This window comes from Phoxinus phoxinus, assembly GCF_949152265.1.
Source record: "Phoxinus phoxinus genome assembly, chromosome: 25".
In the NCBI taxonomy this organism is placed as follows: Eukaryota; Metazoa; Chordata; class Actinopteri; order Cypriniformes; family Leuciscidae; genus Phoxinus; species Phoxinus phoxinus.
In genome coordinates, this window is record NC_136900.1 from 4,833,326 (window position 1) to 4,854,891 (window position 21,566).

Consider the following 21,566-nt stretch of genomic DNA (forward strand, 5'->3'; position numbering starts at 1 on the left):
GACAGACAGACAGACAGACAGACAGACAGACAGATAGACAGATAGATGATAGATAGATAGATAGATAGATAAGATAGATAGATTGATAGATGATAGATAGACAGACAGACAGACAGACAGACAGACAGACAGACAGACAGACAGACAGACAGACAGACAGACAGACAGACAGACAGACAGACAGACAGACAGACAGATAGACAGATAGATAGATAGATAGATAGATATACAGACACCTGTGGGGAAGTTCATAAAGATAATAACTAATAGACCCCTCGACCCGTGTCTTCACACATAAGCATTTTTGAACCTGTTAAAAACTCAATGATTAACATGATTAACGTGTGAGGTGTCTGAACTAGAGATACTGCAGCCTAACTAACAGTTCGATCAGATTCTCTCAAACTGAAGAAACATGGAGCACAAAAGTCCCTCTGTGGGAACCTTCCAGGTCGGGGACTATGTGGTGTTTGCCCTTCTGTTTGTGGTCTCCTCAGGCATCGGGGTCTTCTTCGCCATCAAAGAGAGGAACAAACCCTCGTCTAAAGATTTTCTGGTTGGGGGCCGTCAGATGACTTGCGTGCCGGTGGCCCTTTCTCTCACCGCCAGCTTCATGTCTGCAGTGACAGTGATTGGGGCCCCGTCAGACGTGTACAGATTCGGGGCCTCTTATGTCATCTTTGGGGTCGCCTACACATTTGTGGTGTTTTTAACGGCGGAGCTTTTCCTGCCTGTGTTCTACAGATCAGGCATCACCAGCACATACGAGGTATGAATGTGCATTTCAAATTTGCTTTTGTCGTCAAAGATTATATGCGTTTCATATCGAGACAACTCTTACTCTTGAACCGAATAATAATAATAATAAAACACATACACTTAAAATTTGTTAGGGCTAAATGTAAGATTTATGTATTTTGAATTGAACATAAAATTTCCATCTGGATTACAGTTTTAACGTACAAAGCAATAAACTCAACATGATATATTTGTAAATATAATAACTGAATATTGTTTGTTCCAAAGCTAGCCATATTTTAGCCATGTTCATAAATTTTTGACAGATTTATGCTGATTCCAAGCAATTTGAATAAATGCAGAAATCTTACCTTTTTCATTTATGTATGACTGACAAATATGCATCACATTAAAGGGATAGTTCACACCAAAAAAAAAAATTCTGTCAGTAATTACTCGCCCTCATGTCGTTCCAAACCTGTAAGACTTTTGTTCATCTTCTGAACACAAATGAACATATTTTTTATGAAATCTGAGAGCTTTCTATCACTCCATTGACAGCTACGCAACCACGATTCAAAAAGTTCATAAAGAGATTGCAAAAATAATCCATATGAATTGAACGATTTAGTCAAAATTTTCTGAAGAGTCTCGATCACTTTATATGATAAACAGATTTAATTTAGGCTTTTATTTACATATAAACATTGATCAGCAAACATAAACAGAAGCTCAACCACACATCATTTACATGCAAGAAAAAACCTCTTGCAGAAGCTCAAACGTGATGCGTAACACGAGAATGAACCTCATTGGTTCTTGCAGAAGCTCAAACGTGATGCGTAACACGAGAATGAACCTCATTGGTTCTTGCAGAAGCTCAAACGTGATGCGTAACACGAGAATGAACCTCATTGGTTCTTGCAGAAGCTCAAACGTGATGCGTAACACGAGAATGAACCTCATTGGTTCTTGCAGAAGCTCAAACGTGATACGTAACATGAGAATGAACCTCATTGGTTCTTGCAGAAGCTCAAACGTGATGCGTAACACGAGAATGAACCTCATTGGTTCTTACAGATTCCAGTTCACATGGATACGCGGAAGCGACAAAAAAAATCTGTATTATGAATTTTTAAGGCCAGACAAGTAATTTGGTGAGGTTATTTTGTAAAGAAAGACTACACGCCTGCGCACATATATATTCAAACACACATACCTATAGACTGAACACATAATACGCACGCTGACGTTTTTGAAGTTTATGCAGAGATGATAACGTTTTCAAAAATTTGCAACTTGGAACCTGTTTCAAGGTTTGCATTCTCGGGCCACCAAACATTGTGCAAATGAGCGGCCGGATCGCATTAAGGGTTTTCTGTTAGAACGGTGTCGTGTGAGCGGCCCCTAAGTTAATAACTAATGATCTTTGCAACTGAAGTGAATCAATCAAAACTTTAGCAGGACAATAACTTTATCTAGAGCTGCTGTAAAGCCAAAACAATCTCTGTTACTTTAATTTCCTATTATCAATGTAAAGCTTCTTTGAAACAATCTATATTGTTAAAAGCGCTATATAAATGAAGGTGACTTGACTTGAAACGTGCTGCGTAACACGAGAATGAACCTTATAGGTTCTCTTCAGAAGATTTTGGACTAAACCGCTCAATTCATATAAATTATTTTTTACAATCTCTTTATGGACTTTTTGAAGTGTCAGAAAGCTCTCAGATTTCATAAAAAAAGATGTTCCGAAGACGAACAAAAGCTTACGGTTTTAAGTAATTAATGAAAGAATTTACATTTTTGGGTGAACTAACCCTTTAAGTTTATTAGTTTATGGTAAAACTGCAATCTAAAATAAATGTATATGCAAATCAACTACATTAAATTTAAAATTCTTAAATCATAAAATTCTTAAATTTAGACCTTTATATTTGTTGTGTAGTATCCCTTTTTATACTACACTGCAATACTATTTTGTCAATAATCTCAAAATGTTTAAAATTTACTTTGTTTTCTCAAATATAGAATGCCAAAAATTATATTAGTTTTGTCAATCAAACTGACATTAGCTTACACAAATTAAAAATAAATATTTTATATGGTAACTTTTATGGCACATTTGTACTTTTTACAAGACATTAATATTACATGATCACATTATTTCATAATATATTAATATTACCATATTCAAATCAGAAATATAGCAAATGTCTACTACAGGACAGAAATGAAGTACTGAGTAGGGATGATCCCTGTCAGGTGTGATGTTGGCCAGATGTTGCTATAGGCTTTGGGAGGTCATGACTTTTAGTAATAACTCCTGTGTCAGCTGTAGTTATGCAAGTTAGGGCCCAGCTTGATACTTATTTGTTCTGATTTGTGATTTGTGTTTTTCTCACAGTATTTGGAGTTGCGTTTTGGTAAGATTGTTCGTGTTTCAGCCACTCTAATTTATATCATTCAAACGGTGAGTGTGATTCAATGTTCATACACTTAAAAAACATATTATGTAAGTTTGTTGTTTGTTTTTTGACAATTTTTTTATGCTGATTGTTCTATTTTTAATTCCTCAGATTCTGTACACTGGTGTGGTAGTTTATGCCCCAGCTTTAGCTCTGAATCAAGGTTAGTCTACTTTCATCACAAATAAATAAAATACCTTGACATGAACCTGACATGACCCTTAGCGGGTTGTTTAAAACGCTTTAGGAGAATGGATTTCTCCTATGTGAAAAAGAAGTGCACTTAATTGTATTGAATGTGCACTTGTAGTGTAGTTCAAATCTTAAAAGTATATTTTAGAAAAAGAAAAAAAATTCTATTAAAGAAATAAGATTCCACTGAGGTGTACTTAAGGAGAGTCAACTTTCATGACAATGTTTCTGAACGCTTCTAAAAAGTTTACTTTGTAACAATGTCAAATTAAAGGTTTTATATTACAGTTTTTCAGTCTTAACAGTCTTAACATCCTCTGAACTGTAAGTTCATTTGTCAACTGTTTGCTTGAACATCAGATCTCATTTGCATGTCTGCAAAATGTAGTAACTCACCCAAAACAATTAATTCATTGTGTCATTCACCTCTGGAATAGAGCATTTGCTGCTGCTGGGTCATCAGCATAAAACAGTGGATATGTCCAGAGAGCTCCTCTGGGTGCATCAGCAGCGTTCAGCGTGCAATTTCCTTTTCAAAAGAGTGAATTCCTCTAAAAGAGTTGCACGGCAGATTGCGTCTTTTTCAAGTTTTCTCTCTCCCTCGGAAGAAAAAGGCAACCCCCAGACTATGCTCCTGTGAGGAGTACAGTTTTGGAACAGGAAAAAAACACCTCAGCAACATTAGCACATAATCAGTACACTCTACAACATGAACACACAAGACTTGCAACAGGGGGGGAGAGTGGGGGATGGAGGTAACCCAGCACAGGCAAGAAGGCATCCGGTCCTGCAGCCATTCTCGGCGCTGGTCACAGACCCGCCTGTCAGACTGGGCGTACAAAGCGGCGAAGGCGAGGGATGGGGGGTGGGCGGGGTGATTGCATATCTGTATGTACATGTAAGAGTTTGTGTATGTGTAGGCCTGGAGAGTCGCTACGCCTGGCATCATAATATAGGTGCCTCAGTCCGCAGGATTGTCATAGCGATACACAGCAAGTTGCCATGGTGTCGACCTTGATCAGGTCCCAGACAGAGTCAACAATCAGCAGGTGTCTGTGGGGAGTGGGGGAAGGAATGCAAGAGCGGCTCACTGCAGTGCTCTTCCGCGGGAGTTGTTGTTCCAACAGTGGCCTTGGCCAAGGCCAGTGCTGGTTGAGGGGGGCCGAAAACAGATAAGATTGGGATTGTTTGGTCTTGGGGCGAGTAGCCACATTCCAATTTACACAATTATTCTCCTGGTCCATTTTGGTCTCCGAATCGATCCATTTGCCTTTGCAAAGCTGTGAGCTTATCCCTGATGTTATCCATATTGTGGTTCATAGACCCAGTCTGAGTTCTGACAGCCCTGCCCTTCAATCATGACGGGCAGCCCTGTGAGGTTTTGGACAGCTGTCACCGTCTTCTTAATTCCTTGACAATGCCTAATCCAATCAGCAGAAGACCTGTTATCATGGTTCCGAATAGGTAGATATCTTCAACGTCCTCCACGGAAAGAGCCGCCAGAAACATGACCCGCCACCTCTCCCACGCGTCCATCGTGTAACCAGCTGCGAACGTTCCGGCAGGGCAGTCAGGTTCCCCCGAACCCAAGCTTCTCGTCAAGAAGATGGTGTCAATTGCGTTGAGAGACCAGTTGATCAAATCCATGATTTCTTAGTTTGGAGAGCAGTGCGGAGAGAGTCTCTCAAAGTACAAGACAGTAGACTAGATGTGACGAGAGGAGCAAAGCAGGGGAGGTAAGGGCGGGGAGAGAAAATGCGACCGCCTTCGTTGAGAGCCAAAGTAAGAAGTAAGTAGTTGCACTGCATTTTCGAGCGTTTTCCCTGGTTTCATGTCTCTTGGTTTTTGGATTTCTTGCCTGTACCGTGGATTACTCTTTTGCCTCTGCAGGGGTGCCTGTTTTGTTTGTTTGTTTGTTTGTTTGCTTGGACTACCTACCTGTGTTTTGACCCATTGTCTGTACTTTGGATTACGCCTTTGGAGTGCCCATAATAAAGCTGCCATTGGATCTTAACCTTCGTGTCTCGGAGCAGTTCGTGACAGAAAACTTCGCCAAACATAGACCCAGCAGCTGAGTAACACCCAGACCTACCATGGACCCAGTAATCCGTCTCTTCCGCCTTAGCCAAGGTAACCGCCCAATAGAGGAATATGTAGATGAGTTTTGTGAACGCTGCCATGGGGTGGACTTAAACGATGTGGTCTTAAAGGACATGTTCCGAAATGGGCTTGAGGACATGTTAGAGTACCTCAAGCCTGACAACACCCCTCATGGACTTTAAGTCAATATATTGACCTCGCACTTCGAATAAGCGGTTCGTCCTTTACTGTGGGCTTTGTGGATGAGGGGTCCCACAATCTCACAGCATCCCCTCAGCCTATGCTCCACGTCAGCCCTACCGAGCCTACGCTCCACGCCAGCTCTACGCTCTACGCACCTCCAGGGGAAGGAGTGGTGGGATCATCACCTTCTGGTTCAGAGCAGCTCCCTCCATCTCTGGGCCACCCACATCAGGGCCACTTAGATGGACGTTTAGAGGGTTTAGTGGCAGCCTGAGGGATGGGCTGCATCACCTTCCTATGGGGGGCACGACGGGGCGGCCGGGGTGACGTCTCATGTTACACAGGGGGATGCCCTCTGCGACGAGCAGACTTGGGACCAGCCCGCAGCGGCCTGGTGGCGGTGATATCACACTGGGGTAGGATAATCTTGATGGCCTCCGCATGCTTTTGGATTGCTGAGACCTGCTGGGCAAAGTCCTTGAAGAGGCCACCTTGCGAGATGGGGGCATCAAGAAAGCGGACTTTGTCGGCATCCCTATAATCTCTGCAGGGTTTAGCCAGCGATGGCGTTCCTCGGCCACCAAGGTGGACATTGTCTGGCATAGGGCCCATGCCATGACTTGCACAGTTCCTGGATCAACCCTGGCTCAGAACTACTCTCTTGTAGTTGTTTGAGTGCTTTTGCCTTATGGACTTGCAGGATGGCAATTGCATGCTTTTGAAAATCCTGGAAGCTGCCTTTCTAGCAACACTAGGTGCGTTCCATTCGACAGGGTCCCTACGCAGTGTTCACTGCTCCCTACTGCCTGAACACGGTATATCAGTTGAAGTGGACTTCGCAGACAATAATCGCTCATTTGGAATGCCCTGCAACGTCATCAAAGAAAGGCAATGAAGGGGTCGTGCAGATAATGATATAGGCTAACACAAATAAATATTGTAATTTACTTTACTTTCAAATGTAAAATCATGTGGTTATATTATATACATATATATATTAATAGGCCTATAATATGTATCTAATAAATAATAATGAAAACATTGTATTAGTTTATTACATAGAGTGCTTTAATTGACTATAAACATATTTGAAGCTGTACTGTAACTGTCATTGAATATGAAAATACATTTTGATTTGGTTATCTATATATAAATGTGCTCCTAATATGGTGTTAGTAATTGTAGAGGGTTTTTTTTCCACACGCAGTTGCATAGCAAACATTCCTGAGGTAATAATCTTGCAATAGACTATAGAAATGTAACATTCATCACCCTAACCATTCATAAATACTCTAGTTTGTATAATAATAACAATATTTATGAATTCTCAAATGCATACGTAAACTCAGAGCCGTTAGAATTTTTAATTTAAAATGTTAAATCTCTTGCTACGGCTCTATGGTAAGACTGGTGACGTGGTGCAAAATGACAGTTGGGTGATTTTCGCTCTCTGTGAACAACGGGCCGCACACAGGACCAACTTATCCAACCGCGAGCACTCAGGACAATGTGTAGGGTTCAGCAGAGGAGACTCTTGCCTTCACGAAGAAGGAGAGTGGTTATGCTCTCGCAGTGAGAACATGAACCATCCATGAATGCCATCTCAGCATACCATTATGAATGGGGGAGTGGCTTGGCATGCAATGCACTTTTTATAAAACGTAGAGGTGATTGGTGCTCTTGTGTGAGAACCCATTTGTATGTTGACATAATGTTGTAGTGACTTACAGATATGGAATGAGACATTTATGAGCCAATTTTATTATTATTTGTTGTAGGCTGGTCATTTTTGACCAGGAACACCACAAGTGTAACTTTGTTCCAGTTCGTACAAAATAAAAGCATTTCAAAACAAACTTCCTGGTTAAACATTTAAGCACACTAGTGGGAGAAACAGTGCCACTTTTTCCATATTTTATATCTCAATTGTATTTGTTTGTTTGTTTGTTTATTTGTTTATTTTGAATTTTAATGAAGATTATGTTAACTGAATTTAAATAATTTCAGACTAATTTGGTCCCTGGAGGTTTGCTGAGGCCCCCTTGTGGGCCCCTGCCTCCTGGTTGATGATTTATATTAAAGTCAGCTCTATATTTAGGAGTCATTCATGCAGAATATCATGTATATAAATTATCCTTTTTATTCTTTACCCATCAGTGACAGGATTTGATCTTTGGGGATCCATATTTGCCACTGGCATCGTCTGCACTTTTTACTGCACATTGGTGAGTGTTGAATTAAGATTTGAACTGACTTGATTATGATTGTAATTATGATTATTATCTTCGATTATAATTGTGATGGTGATGTGATTATGATTGTTATTGATAGTGATTGTAATAACGATTGAGTGTGATTGATATTATATTGGTTATCATTATGATTATTATTATACAACTTATAGTCTAACAGGACTATGGACAGGACTAAGGCCACTTAATATGTTAAGTAAACTATGCTATCTTTGTTTGTGAAGGAGCAATCATCATGCAAAGCAACAATATCCAGGACATATTGTCTCAGTTATGTATGTAAAAATAATTAATAGTGCGTAAGTTGTAACTTAGTGCCCATTTACGTCAAAACTAGGTTTTAACTTACGCACAGCTGGTGCAACCGACCCCTGAACCATTTTTTAAAATGAAAAAGTTTTTTTTAAGTGTTTTTCACCTAAAAATAATGGTCCAGATCACTAGTAGTTCCTGCAGAGTAACTAGGTAACACTTGAGTAATTAGTGATGCATTTCATGACTATATTTAGAGTAAAAATTAGGACTGATTACGTCTCAGACACATGATAATGTTCTTTATAATTTGTCAGTTATAGTTATTAATGAGGATAATCTCATAAAGTAATGATTGATTACGTAATAAAGAACTATCTCCTTAATTAGAAATTACTTACTGATGAGTTAAAGGCACACTATGCAAAATTTTTTTACCTTAATATAACAGCTTCAAAGTCATTTCGATGGTAAACGAACTCGTAGTAGTGCGAATCATCCCGATAGCAAAGCTGGGGGGGACGCAATGCAGGTTTGAGAGCTGGTGCCCCGCCAAATCTCGCGAGAATCACGACTTGCACGACGTCACATACATCAACAATATATGAAGCCGCCTCTATAGAAGACACTAGCACGCATTTCAGACGTGAATCATGGCAGAGTCGACGAAAAAAAGTGGCCGTGAGTGCAGAGACGGCTTCTTTTTTTTTTTGTACGACAGTAACGTTAAATACAACGTTAAATACAAGACTCTAGGGGTCGCTGTTTGACAAAACGGAAACTGCATAGTATGCCTTTAAGCTTGTTTATATATTAGTTAATAGTAGTAGCTGAAGTGTTAATGTACTACTCATTAGTCCTGAATTACTTCCTGCATAGTAACTTATTAATGACGGACCATTATTCTAAAGTGTTACCAAGAAATCTTCTATCATGTGTCATTATATTAATTGAGTTGGTTTATACGTTTTATGTTCGGCGCTTCAGAAATGTTGTAAATTATGTAATTTCCGGTAAGCGAGCAATGAACAGTGTGCATCGATGCTCCCTGGTTTTTGTGGTGCATTGTGGGATTTTTCAGGTAATAAGTACTACAGTGCACTGGAAGGATTTTGGGATTGAAACAACCTTAAAAATGGCCTGATCACTGGCCTGACTACTGAACCAGTGAGACACACCTCCAGGAACAGGACTGGGCATGCATGTTGGCAACTCATGAACCCTTCACATTTCAGCAGTATTGTCCAATATGAATTTCTTTGTTCACACCACAGTGTTTGACTAGCTGGGACATTTGTTGGAATCCTGTTGGTCGAACATGGGTTTTTATATATATTTGAAGTAGTTCATATTTCTTAATATTTGTGACTTAAGGTTTTGTAAACTGAAAAATATATATTTTTTACAGTGTTGTTTTGTCAATGAAAATAAAGTAAAGCGATCACTTTAAATTCGCCTTTGGCTAAGCCACGCCCTAGAATGTAGATTGACCAATCACAGCGCAGCCAAGAACGAGCTCCCACAGCGGTCTGACACTTTTTCACAGCGCTCCATTGACTTTAACACAGGCGTCTCATATTTTGGTCTCGGCAGGCTATTACCGTCGTAGTTTTATCAAAAATATGGTTAAACGTTGTGCCTGGGGCATTTGTAACACAGATATGCGTTTCCCAGAGAGGTTGGAGGGGGGTGTACGTTTTTTTTCCTTCCCAAAACCGAAGTCAAATCCTGACAAGTGTCGTCTTTGGATTAAACTGTGTGGACGTCCTCAGTCAGCGAAACCCCTCAAGATCAACAACACACTTTTGTGTTTTAACCTTACTGTGAAGTTATACTAGTTAGACAGTTTTAGGTTATGATTTCGGTTCTCTACCCTAATTGTTGTAACACGGACCTTTTACGTAGTTACTCAGGGTCACGCGGGTTGTGTTTAACGTTACGCTCTTTTTCTCTCGCTGCCAGAAGACGGTCTCCCGTGGATTTGTGAATAGTTTTGGTAATATTTTGTAAAGATACGGGACAAAGAGTGTTTTGACACCATCTAAGTATTTTTTTTCATCATACGTATTTTTCTGTTTCTGAGTTGTGTGTGTATGTCACCAAATCTAACTTTATATTGCCTTAATCACTGTCTTGTTGGCTAAAACATGGCACCATTTTGAAACATGTCAGCAACTCCTAGCAACTGTTAGCTAGGTTTAAAATATTTTTACACAGCGGGGTTAGTTGTAGCAGTGTTACAACTAAGCCGCCAAGTGTTCACAATATTGTAGGCTATGGGATTTGTTTACTATATTGATCACTTGTTTATTTATTAAAAATATTGCCTGTTTTCATGTAATAAACACTTTAAAATGTGATTTTAAGCTTGTTTTTATTATTATTACTGTTACTATTAATAATAATAATAATTTTGCATGCAAAACTGTGCAGCCCTTTCCTATATCTCTATCTATGATATTGATCCATAATAGAAGGATGATTGGATGAGGGATGGATGTATGGATATCTATACAGATGTACAAACAATATCAAACTATACAGATAAAATAGTACTGAATTATGTGTGTTACAAGTGTTACAACTACAAGTGTTAGAACTAACCCCGCATATGGGGTAAGTTGTAACATTTGCACTTCTGTCACTTTCAGTGCAACTGTACGAAAATGGAAGGTCCTAGAAAAAAACTTTAAGTGTTCATTTGTAGCAGAGATGTGTATGTTTCTTGTGTAAAAAAAAGAAGATTAATCTAACCTAATTATTTTTTAAACAATTGAGCCAAAACCAAAATGCGTTAGGTTGTGGCCCGCTCTCCCCTACTTTATAAAAGTTTGATAACATTTCAGCAGGAAGAGCCGTCACAGCATAAGCCATGTTGATACCAAACCAGAGCCCAGATGAAGTTGACGGACGTAGCAACAGTAACTAAGGGGGGCGGGGCTTAGCCAAAGGTGAATTGTGTGTTTGTTTGGTTGTGGTGAGGACAATAAATCAAGGACAATTGTGTCTTCCGACATTACTATATTGTCTATATAAAATGAAATGTATAGACAATAAAAATGAAAAGTGTCAGTTCCAGTTCCAGTATCAGTTCAAACCATGAACTGTTTGAACTAACTTGTGAAATGTTTGACCGTTGAAATATTACTGTATATTTAAACGTTGGAGAAATGTTTAGAGTCTTGTGAATGGGGCATTCAGATGGACTCAGTGGCTGGTGATCACACAGAAACAGTGCCAGTGTGTGTGTGTTTTAGGGTGGATTGAAGGCTGTGGTCTGGACAGATGCCTTCCAGATGGTGGTGATGGTGGTCGGGTTCCTCACTGTTCTGATCCAGGGAGCCAATAGAGCGGGGGGGATTGAGACCGTTTGGAGCACAAGTCGCACAGGAGGCAGAATGGAAGTCTTTGAGTATGTGTGTGTGTTCAGACACTCAATACACTGGTTAAGAACGCACTTTATTTACTTTTAGATGTATTATTATTACATGTCATTATTAGAGTAATTACACTCTAAAAAATGCTGGGATTTTTCAACCCAATTTTGGGTAAAATATGGACAAACCCAAAAGTTGGGTTAAAAATGTAATGTAAAAATTTAACCCAACGGCTGGGTTTGTCCATATTTTACCCAAAAGTGTATTGATGTATGATTTATACATTGTTTTCCAGCATCATGCATGAGTACATTTGAATAGTGACACTTTGTAACAGGTTAAAATACTTTTGTGCACACATTTTTTTTCCAGCTTTGACGTCAATCCTCTAAGGCGACACACGTTCTGGACCCTCACTGTAGGGGGCACCTTCACTTGGTTGGGTATCTATGGGGTAAACCAGTCAACGATCCAGAGATGCATCTCTTGCAAAACAGAAAGTCACGCACGCTGGTGAGCTCCCATGTAACTTTCCATAATATTCACAGAATATGGTCATGCATTTTTATAAAAAAAAAAGAAACAAATCCTGATTACCATTAAATTATTTAAATAAAAACATTTATGTATTTATACAAATACATTTATCTGGAATTTGCAAATCAATGTGTTTAATCATTAACAGTGGTGAAAATTAATTCATTATTTGAGATGTTTATACTGGAGAATGACAAAAAAAACTCATTTTGAGAAAAGGGCATTTAAAGATTTGTAATGTAAAAATTCATACTTTTTTAGTGGAAACAACTATTTACTGACACAATATCTCATCAAATCATTAGCAACAACAATACAAACCACCTAAATCACATCAAAACTTATAAACACAGCATTTATGGCCTTCAACTGAGCAGAAAAACTGTCAAAAACACACAAATTGACATCAGCCAATGAGATTTCGCTTTTAGAGTTAAATGCCCATTGTACTTTCACAATTTGTTGCTGATAAAAAGGTAAGGACCATATTTGGATCCGACAGCATTGTACAGGAGAGAGAAAGGAAGCAGAGAGAGATCACGGAGCAGCGCGTTGATTTAGAACGCCAACTTTTGTTGAATTTCGGAGAAATCTACAGACGCAAATAGACAAAGTGTAGTAAAATAAAGACCCAAATGTGTATTTTGGACTTTGTTTCACCACAAGTCTGAAAGAAGACATGTTATTGAAGACAAATAGCCCAAAATCTCAAAATTGACCAGTGAAAAAACCCCGATGTTTTTGCCTGCCGTTTTACTTCTATTACTTTGCATTTCTGATTTTAAAAATATAGCCTACACTGCAAGAACACTTTTTTTTTTCTCAAGTTTTCAGGCAAACCGTCCGGCGACTCAGGAGAGGGAAGCAGTGCCCTACCAACGCTGTTTACAGTGGAGGTGGGCAGCTGTTGACCTCAACTGGGGATGTTGTCGGACGGTGGAAGGAATACTTCGAGGATCTCCTCAATCCCGCCGCCACGTCTTCCATGGAGGAAGCAGAGGCTGGGGTCTCAGAGGTGGAATCGTCCATCACCCAAGCTGAAGTCACCGGGGTAGTCAAAAAACTCCTCGGTGGCAAGGCACCGGGGGTGGATGAGATCCGCCCTGAGTACCTCAAGTCTCTGGATGTTGCGGGGCTGTCTTGGCTGACACGCCTCTGCAGCATCGCGTGGCAGTCGTTTGTCCCTCGTGGCGGCCTGTGGAGGGTGCTCCGGGAGTATGGGGTCCTTTGCTAAGGGCTGTCCGGTCCCTGTACGATCGAAGCAGGAGCTAGGTTCGCATTGCCGGCAGTAAGTCAGACTTCTTCCCGGTGCATGTTGGACTCCGGCAGGGCTGCCCTTTGTCGCCGGTTCTGTTCATAATTTTTATGGAACAACACGATTTCGTCTCTGCTCTTTGCAGATGATGTTGTCGTGTTGGCCCCATCAGACCAGGACCTTCAGCATGCACTGGGACGGTTTGCAGCCGAGTGTGAAGCGGCTGAGATGAGAATCCGCCCCTCCAAATCCGAGGCCATGGTCCTCAGTCGGAAAAAGGTGGCTTGCCTACTTCAGGTTGGTAGAGAGTTCCTGCCTCAAGGGGAGGAGTTCAAGTATCTTGGGGTCTTGTTCACGAGTGAGGGAAGGATGGAACGGGAGATTGACAGACGGATCAGTGCAGCTTCCGCAGTAATGCGGACGATGTACCGGTCTGTCGTGGTGAAGAAAGAGCTGAGCCGCAAGGCGAAGCTCTCGATTTACCGGTCAATCTACGTTCCTACTCTCACCTATGGTCATGAGCTTTGGGTCATGACCGAAAGGACAAGATCCCGGATACAGGCGGCCGAAATGAGCTTTCTCCGCAGGGTGGCTGGGTGATCCCTTAGAGATAGGGTGAGGAGCTCGGTCACTCGGGAGGAGCTCAGAGTAGAGCCGCTGCTCCTCCACATCGAGAGGGGTCAGCTGAGGTGGCTCGGGCATCTGTTCCGGATGCCTCCTGGACGCCTTCCCGGGAAGGTGTTCCGGGCACGTCCCACCGGGAGGAGACCCCGGGGAAGACCTAGGACACGCTGGAGAGACTATGTCTCTCGGCTGGCCTGGGAACGCCTCGGTGTCCCCCCGGAAGAGCTAGAGGAAGTGGCTAGGGAGAGGGAAGTCTGGGCATCTCTGCTTAGACTGCTGCCCCCGCGACCTGGCCCCGGATAAGCGGAAGAAGATGGATGGATGGATGGTTAATACAAAAATGCTATTTCTTTTGTCTTAGGGCTCTGTATCTGAATCTGCTGGGTTTGTGGATCATTTTGTTCTGTGCTGTGATATCTGGTCTAATGATGTACGCTTTCTACTCCAACTGTGACCCCTGGTCAAGTGGATTGGTCTCTGCACCAGACCAGGTGATGATCTCTATACATTTATTTGAAATAAACCTCTATAATATAATCACCTGAATTGAACATCCACATGTCAATGGGTTAATATAATTTGTTTAGCAGTATTAATAGTGGCACTCACTAATGTAAGTATTGCTATATTACTATTCCTCATATCGTTAACGTTAGCGTATCCATTTCTTCTCAGCTCATGCCATATTTTGTGATGGAAATTCTCGGGGCATATCCAGGACTGCCGGGGTTATTTGTCGCGTGTGCGTTCAGTGGAACTCTGAGGTAAAGCAGACTCATTTTGTCCCACAACGAGTTTCAGACTATTTGAAAATAAAAGTTCACAGTAGCATAATGTAGTAATATAGCTTAAATTTAAATAAAATCAATAAATTGTGTTGGATTGTAGGCTACTGTGAAGGGTCAAGCACTTAAACATGTTGTCGTACTGCTAGTTTAATTGCTTCTATTGTTTCTCATTTGTAAGTCGCTTTGGATAAAAGCGTCTGCTAAATGAATAAATGTAAACGTGAAAATGTATTTGCTTAAAGGATAATTCCGGTATTTAGCACTTTGAGTCTATTTTCTAGTTTGTTTTGGATGAACTAGAGTGGTGGATACAGAAATGTTGACGATGGGTCCTCTCTCGACTTTTTGACTCTTTAACTGTGCGTTCACACCGGACGCGAATTGCGCGTCAAATTCGCGCCTGCCGTGTCTAGTTTGACACTTGAACATTTTGAATGCATTCGCGCGTCCAAAGCGGAATACACGCGCGTAAAAAGCAAGCGTTTGGAGCGCAATTGACGCGCGTCCGAGGCGAAATCCGCTTCTTCTGGGAGAGGCAAGTGCTGCGGGAAATTTAAAAATACTACTGTCAAATTGTGTCACGAAATGTAGTTTTAAGAGTTGTTCAGTCGAGAATGTAGTTGTTTAAAGCTCAAATCTGTGGTTTGTTTATAAAGATAGCGCCTATTTAAAAAATTTTATCTGACGTTTCGGAGTTGTGAGATCCAGCCGATCACCGGGCGCTCATGTAACCCGCCTGGAGCAGCCTAACTGTGCGTTCACACCGGACGCGAATAGCGCGTCAAATTCGCGCCTGCCGCGTCTAGTTATACGCTTGATCACTTTGTGTCCATTCGCGTGTCAAGAGCGAAATTGACGCGCGTAAAAACATACATTCGAAGCGGAATTTACGCGCGTCAGAGGCGAAAGTTTCGAAACCCGTTGGCGGCCATCTTTTTACAAGATGTCTGATGTTGATAGATCATTTAAATAGTTGTAAACTAGCAGCACGGCAGCTTACTAGCGAGTTAGTAGGTCAATAACGTGACACAAAAGTGAAATTTGTATATCTTACAACTTACCAGGTTGTACTACAATCTCCTCACTTATCTTCTTCCAAGCGAGGTCCTTTTTGTTCCTGTCTCTATAAAAGTATGAACTTGAGTCATATAATTCCGGGTGATCACTCACAGCTAAAATTAGTTTCTCCTCCATTTTGAATGAGTGACTTCGAGCAGGAGTTTGTTATGCTATGTCACGTGAAGCAAGCAGGCTCCTGATGGGTTAACGCGGCGCGAATTGACGCAGAAGTTCAGATTTTTCAACTCGGGCAGCAGACGCGAATTCGCGTCAAACGCGTGAATGCACAAAAAGCACTATAAAATTATTTGTGCGTAACGCGCCAGACCCTCACTTCGCGCCATTGACGCAGAAATCAATGGGAATCACAAAATGCCAAATAAAACACGTCAGAAACTGTACTTCGCTACGCTACTTGTTTTGGAACATCAACGAACACCACTAACCACTCTGTGAGTTGCACAGTTTTGAAAATGAACGTTAAGGGTTGTTTTAAGGACATGTGTGTGCATGACAGCCACTCTGATGGTGCGTTCACACCGGACGTGAATAGCGCGTCAGGCGCGAGTGATTTCAATGTTAAGTCAATGCAAAGACGCGTTACGCGCGTAAAAAAATCCTGCGGCGCGAATGAGGCATAGAGTGCGACACGAATTCGGTAGACACGAATACGCATAATTCGCGCTGCAGGATTTTTTTTACGCGCGTAACGCGTCTTTGCATTAACTTAACAATGAAATCAACCCTTAACGTTCGTTTTCAAAACTGTGCAACTCACAGAGTGGTTAGTGGTGTTCGTTGATGTTCCAAAACAAGTAGCGTAGCGAAGTACAGTTTCTGTCGTGTTATATTTGGCATTTTGTAATTCCCATTGATTTCTGTTGGAGGACTCATTGCTTGTTGATATTACTGCGCTACCGGAAACGGAAAAGGGGGCTGTTTACATTTGGTTGTAGTCTTTTCGCTCGGTTCTCCGTCTCTCAGAAAGCTAGCGTGAGCAGAGCAACTGTGCTCCCGGAGTAGCGGAATAAACAAACCAAAAATCCTTTAATCTAAAATGGATTATGAAAGGTGGATTCTGGAGGACCCGCTCGATTTTGAGTTTGACGGTCGAGGATACCGCTTCGACGGCAAAGTGCGTGGTTGTCGCCATCAAGTGGTCGGGAGTTTATACGCGGTTGTGAGGTATCTGAAAAAAATAGTTCCACTATAGAAAATAACACAGATTGAAATCATACATTGCGCCGATATATTTGTTTATAATCATCAACGAACACCACTAACCACTCGGTGAGTTGCACAGTTTTGAAAACGAACGTTAAGGGGTGTTTTAAGGACATGTGTGTGCATGCCGGTAGACAGCCACTCTGAAGCGGTCAAAGGCGATTCTAAAAGATTCAAAAGTCGAGACAGGACCCGTCGTCAACATTCCTGTGTCCACCACTCTAGTTCAGAGTCAAACTAGAAAATAGACTAAAAGTGCTAAATACCGGAATTATCCTTTAAGACCCCGAATGCCATGTTTAATTATAAACATGTTTCTTAGATTTAGAAATACAGTACCACTGATATAGTTTTATTCAATATAATTATATATATTTATTCTATTAGTTGACTCAACTTAACTAAGTCAAGTCATCTTGTTGCTTTGACTGAGTTAATTTGAGTCAACTTATAGTGTCAAGTTTATGCATCAATTCGGGTTTTGAAGTGTAATAATCTTGACACTATAAGTTGACTCAAATTAACTCAGTCAAAGCAACGAGATGACTTGACTTAGTTAAGTTGAGTCAACTAATCTTTTTTTACAGTGTGGTTGTATTGTACAGATTTCTTGTATTTTTCATTTCTCAACTTCAAAGACATTTCCAAGAAAGTTAGTACGTAAATAATGTCAGAGTGTTCATTTTTGTGTGAACTCTGCCGTTAAATGGTTTTTAACATATTTGTCATATTTGTCTGAGCAATACTGTAAACGGAGACATGGTGTTCTGTTTCTCTTTTTCAGCACAGTAGCTGCCAGTATCAATGCTTTAGCCACGGTAATGTATGAGGACTTTGTGAGCCAGTGTTTTGGAGATCTGTCCAACCGAGCAGCCAACTGGATCAGTAAAGCACTGTGTAAATACACCCGACGTGTTCAAACCTTTTCTTTAATCAAGGATTTCTTGATGGGGTGTGTGTGTGTGTGTGTGTGTGTGTGTGTGTGTGTGTGTGTGTGTGTGGGGGGGGGGGTGGTACAGCCTGAAAAGTCGGTTCGTTCTGCCACTTTATATGGGCAGAAATGGAAACGCAACAGATCATTGGATCTCCAGATTTGACCAAGAAACGTCTGACGTTTTAACAGGCAGAAGTAGGTCAAGCAAACGGCAGAGTGAACCAAGACAAAACCCGAGCAGCTGAACACTCATGTGAACACAACTTTATAACGTTGAGAAGTCATAGAAGAAGTTAAACACACTTGGAACATCAAATAATGATAATTTCACCATAAATGAGTGATATTTACAGATCTGAATGATCCTGGAGAACATCATGCTTTAGAATACTTTTAAAAAGAGAACTTTTAATGTAAACTCAATTTGCAATGAAGAAGTTGTAATTTAGTAAATATTTAATTGCAATTCTGCAAGTACTTTACATGTGCTTTAGTATGTTAGTCAACACATCAAAATAAGTGTACACTCTAAAAAATGCTGGGTTGTTTTAACTCAATTTTGGGTCAAGTATGGACAAACCCAGCCATTGGGTTACATTTTTAAATTACATTTTTAACCCAACGTTTAGGTTTGTCCATATTTGACCCAAAATTGGGTTGAAACAACCCAGCATTTTTTAGAGTGTGTACTTTAAAGCACGACAGAAGATTATTAAAACATAATGCTTTAAAATTAACTTTTTGAGGAGTGTTACATGCTATGAAGTCTTTTTGAAGTGGCTTTTGTTCAATTAATTTTATATTATATATGCGAATATACTTTTAAGATTACTGTACCGGTAAGTACACATTTAATACGGTTCCCTTTCGTTGTCACTTCGAGTTACGTCGAATGACGACGAAATGGGGTTCGCTTAGAAGCCTATCCTCTTCGAACAGTAATAAAACGAGCCAATGGCAAGCAAATGCCATGGGTCTGCTGAATTTGCATAGCATAACTCCGCCCCACCATGTGGGTATAAAGGAAGTAAGCTGGCAACATGCAGATATGTTTTCGCTTCGGAGCCAAGAGCATTCTTCACTCCACAAGCCATTCTGAGATCATCTCTTTTCACTCTTCGAGACGAGCTACTCTTCAGGTGTTGGTGTGATGGCGAATTCAAGCGAGCTTCATATTGCCTGCCGATCTGCCCAGTGGTCTGCCAGTCGTGTGTCTCTCCCTGGGTGCTTCAACACTGCTGTTTGAGTTTTATCTCTCTAAAAGAGCTGCACGCGGCGCGTCTTTTAAAGACGGTTCGCCCGTGTGTTTCTGGGTGCGATACACAGATTAAATCAGCTGATGGGCACGGACGCTGTCTGATGTGTTTGGGCAAACGCACAGACAGTGTTCGTGGATGCGTCATGTTTTCATTGCGGGGACATGACCATCGCAATGTAACGATCGAGACTCGATGACCTCCTCGAGAGAGAGTCCCCTCATCCACACCCCGATCTATTCTCTCCGCAAGAGGGAATACTTCGGCTGGTGGCCAGGGTGATCAGAGGCTGCTGTGTGGAACCAACCCGACGATCTATCCTCGGTCCACACACGCCTCTTCACATTGCAACCCGTGTGGTATCCGGATGAGATCGCTGACCAGTCCCGGCCAGAGGTCGCGGGCTGGTCCAGCATTTCATTCGATGCCCCGGCAGATGAAATCTTGTCTATCGCCGCATCACAAGGTGGGCGTGAGTACGCTGGAGAAGACTCGGCTGTGCTGCCTCCTCCGGGTGTGCCAGCATTGTCCGAGTCTGAACCAGAACTCTGCCATGCTTCCCCAGGCAGTTGCGAGCATTGGGCTTGTGTGGAACCCTCCGCCATGTCCCAAGCGCTTAAGGCTGATGATCGGTTTTTGGGGACGCACCGGCACACGTCGGCCCGCCCCCAATTTCTTTCTTCCTGGACGTGCATGAAGAGGTCATGAGATTACTCAGCGGCCTCTTTCGCCTTCTCTGCCCTCGATGAGGTCGCGGCCAGTGGGTACACTGGGTTTCCCCTGTGGAGTGTTCTGTGGCAACACAACTGTGTCCCCACAGCGCCTCCACTGGCGTGGTGGCCCTAAGCACCCACCCACCCCAAAGCATGTAGGTTTTTGTCTACTACGGTGGCAGAGATCTATAGAGCTGTGGGGCTGGCTGCCACCTCACTGCATGCTTTGCCCATCACTCAGGTCTACCAGGCCAGGGGTGCTCATTGCTAATGCACGAGGGTGGGGCTGGTCCAGGGCTCTTGCAAGAGCTGCGTGCCACCACCGACCTCGCTCTACGGGCGACGAAGGTGACCACACGCTCCCTGGGTCAGGTGATGTCCACATATGTGGTCCAGAGACAAGAACTGGCTTAGTCTGGTTGATATGTGCGAGGCTAAGCGAACCCGCTTCCTCAACTCCCCATATCCCAGACTGGCCTCCTCGGCGGCGCAGTCGAGGACTCTGCCCAGAGTTCTCTGAGGCTCTGATCCCGCGGCCAGCTGCTCAGCCGCCGGCTCAGTCTGCTCGCCGCCAAGAGCGCCCTCCTACGACACTCCCCGCCAGCCCTAGCAGCATCCTTCACCCAGGCCGTGCCTGGAGGTAGTCGCAGGAAGGCGCCCCAGCCCGTATCAGCCCCGCAGCAATGCGGTGCTCCCGTTACGGGCAGCTCAGAGATGGGTTGCAGTTCTTTCTAGGAGGTGGTTGCAGGGCCACTCCTTCCCCCGGTGGAGGGCCGGGGGAAAACCTCTTTTTCCAAAGAACTGTCACTCCCATCTCTGAGCACACAGAGTTCTCGTACGACAGTGCGCGCACGCTAACGGGCCTCGCCACTCTCGTCCCCCTCTGTCGCCAGACCCCTGCCAGAGCACGCCCTTGTGGAACGCTGGTCCTTCCCTGGCCTCCTCTGGCAGGACGCGGCTAATGACCGTACCCCCACACCGGGCCGCTATGCCACCCACGTCCTGGCCAGTCATTCCGCTTCGCTGCACCCTCGGGGGGACGTCTGTCGTTCGCATGACCCCGCTGACACAGTCCGTGGGAGCCTGGTTAGAGCTTCCCCCTGTCCCGCTGGCTCACGCGAACCATCAGGCTCGGCTATGCGATTCAGTTCGCGCGGTCTCCTCCCCGCTTCAGGGGAGTCCGCTTCACTATGGTCGGTGGCAATGCCCCTGTCATGAGAGCGGAGGTCGCCACCCTGCTGGCGAAGGGTGCGATCAAGCCCCTACAGCCCCTACTTCATTGTCCCCAAGAAAACCGGTGGGTTACGCCCAATCCTGGATCCTGAGACCTGAACTGTGCAGCCGACGAGCTCTCACGGCTTCAACCTCTTCCTGGAGAATGGAAACTCCATCCCCAGGCGGTTCAGCTGATTTGGGATCAGTTCGGGGACGCACAGGTAGACCTGTTTGCCTCCCACGACTCGTCCCACCGCGCCCAGTTTTACTCCCTGACCGAGGGCACGCTCGGCACGGACGCACTGGCGCACAGCTGGCCGCGGGGCCTCCGCAAGTATGCGTTTCCCCCAGTGAGCCATCAGGGAGGATGAGGAGCAGGTCATATTGGTTGCGCCACAC

At 43.0% G+C, this 21,566-nt stretch overlaps 1 protein-coding gene across 1 annotated transcript in view; it reads left to right on the top strand.

Moving 5' to 3' along the window:
• The first annotated feature begins 405 nt into the window (after nucleotides 1-405).
• slc5a12 (solute carrier family 5 member 12) overlaps nucleotides 406-21,566 on the top strand; it is a 38,370-nt gene continuing 17,209 nt past the window's right edge. Inside the window, exons 1-9 of the mRNA XM_079603007.1 lie at nucleotides 406-769; nucleotides 3,146-3,211; nucleotides 3,318-3,369; nucleotides 7,839-7,906; nucleotides 11,443-11,597; nucleotides 11,935-12,075; nucleotides 14,340-14,469; nucleotides 14,654-14,742; nucleotides 17,834-17,946. Coding sequence (XP_079459133.1) covers nucleotides 416-769; nucleotides 3,146-3,211; nucleotides 3,318-3,369; nucleotides 7,839-7,906; nucleotides 11,443-11,597; nucleotides 11,935-12,075; nucleotides 14,340-14,469; nucleotides 14,654-14,742; nucleotides 17,834-17,946 — 1,168 coding nt within the window. The 5' untranslated portion in view covers nucleotides 406-415. The remainder of the gene's footprint in view (nucleotides 770-3,145; nucleotides 3,212-3,317; nucleotides 3,370-7,838; nucleotides 7,907-11,442; nucleotides 11,598-11,934; nucleotides 12,076-14,339; nucleotides 14,470-14,653; nucleotides 14,743-17,833; nucleotides 17,947-21,566) is intronic.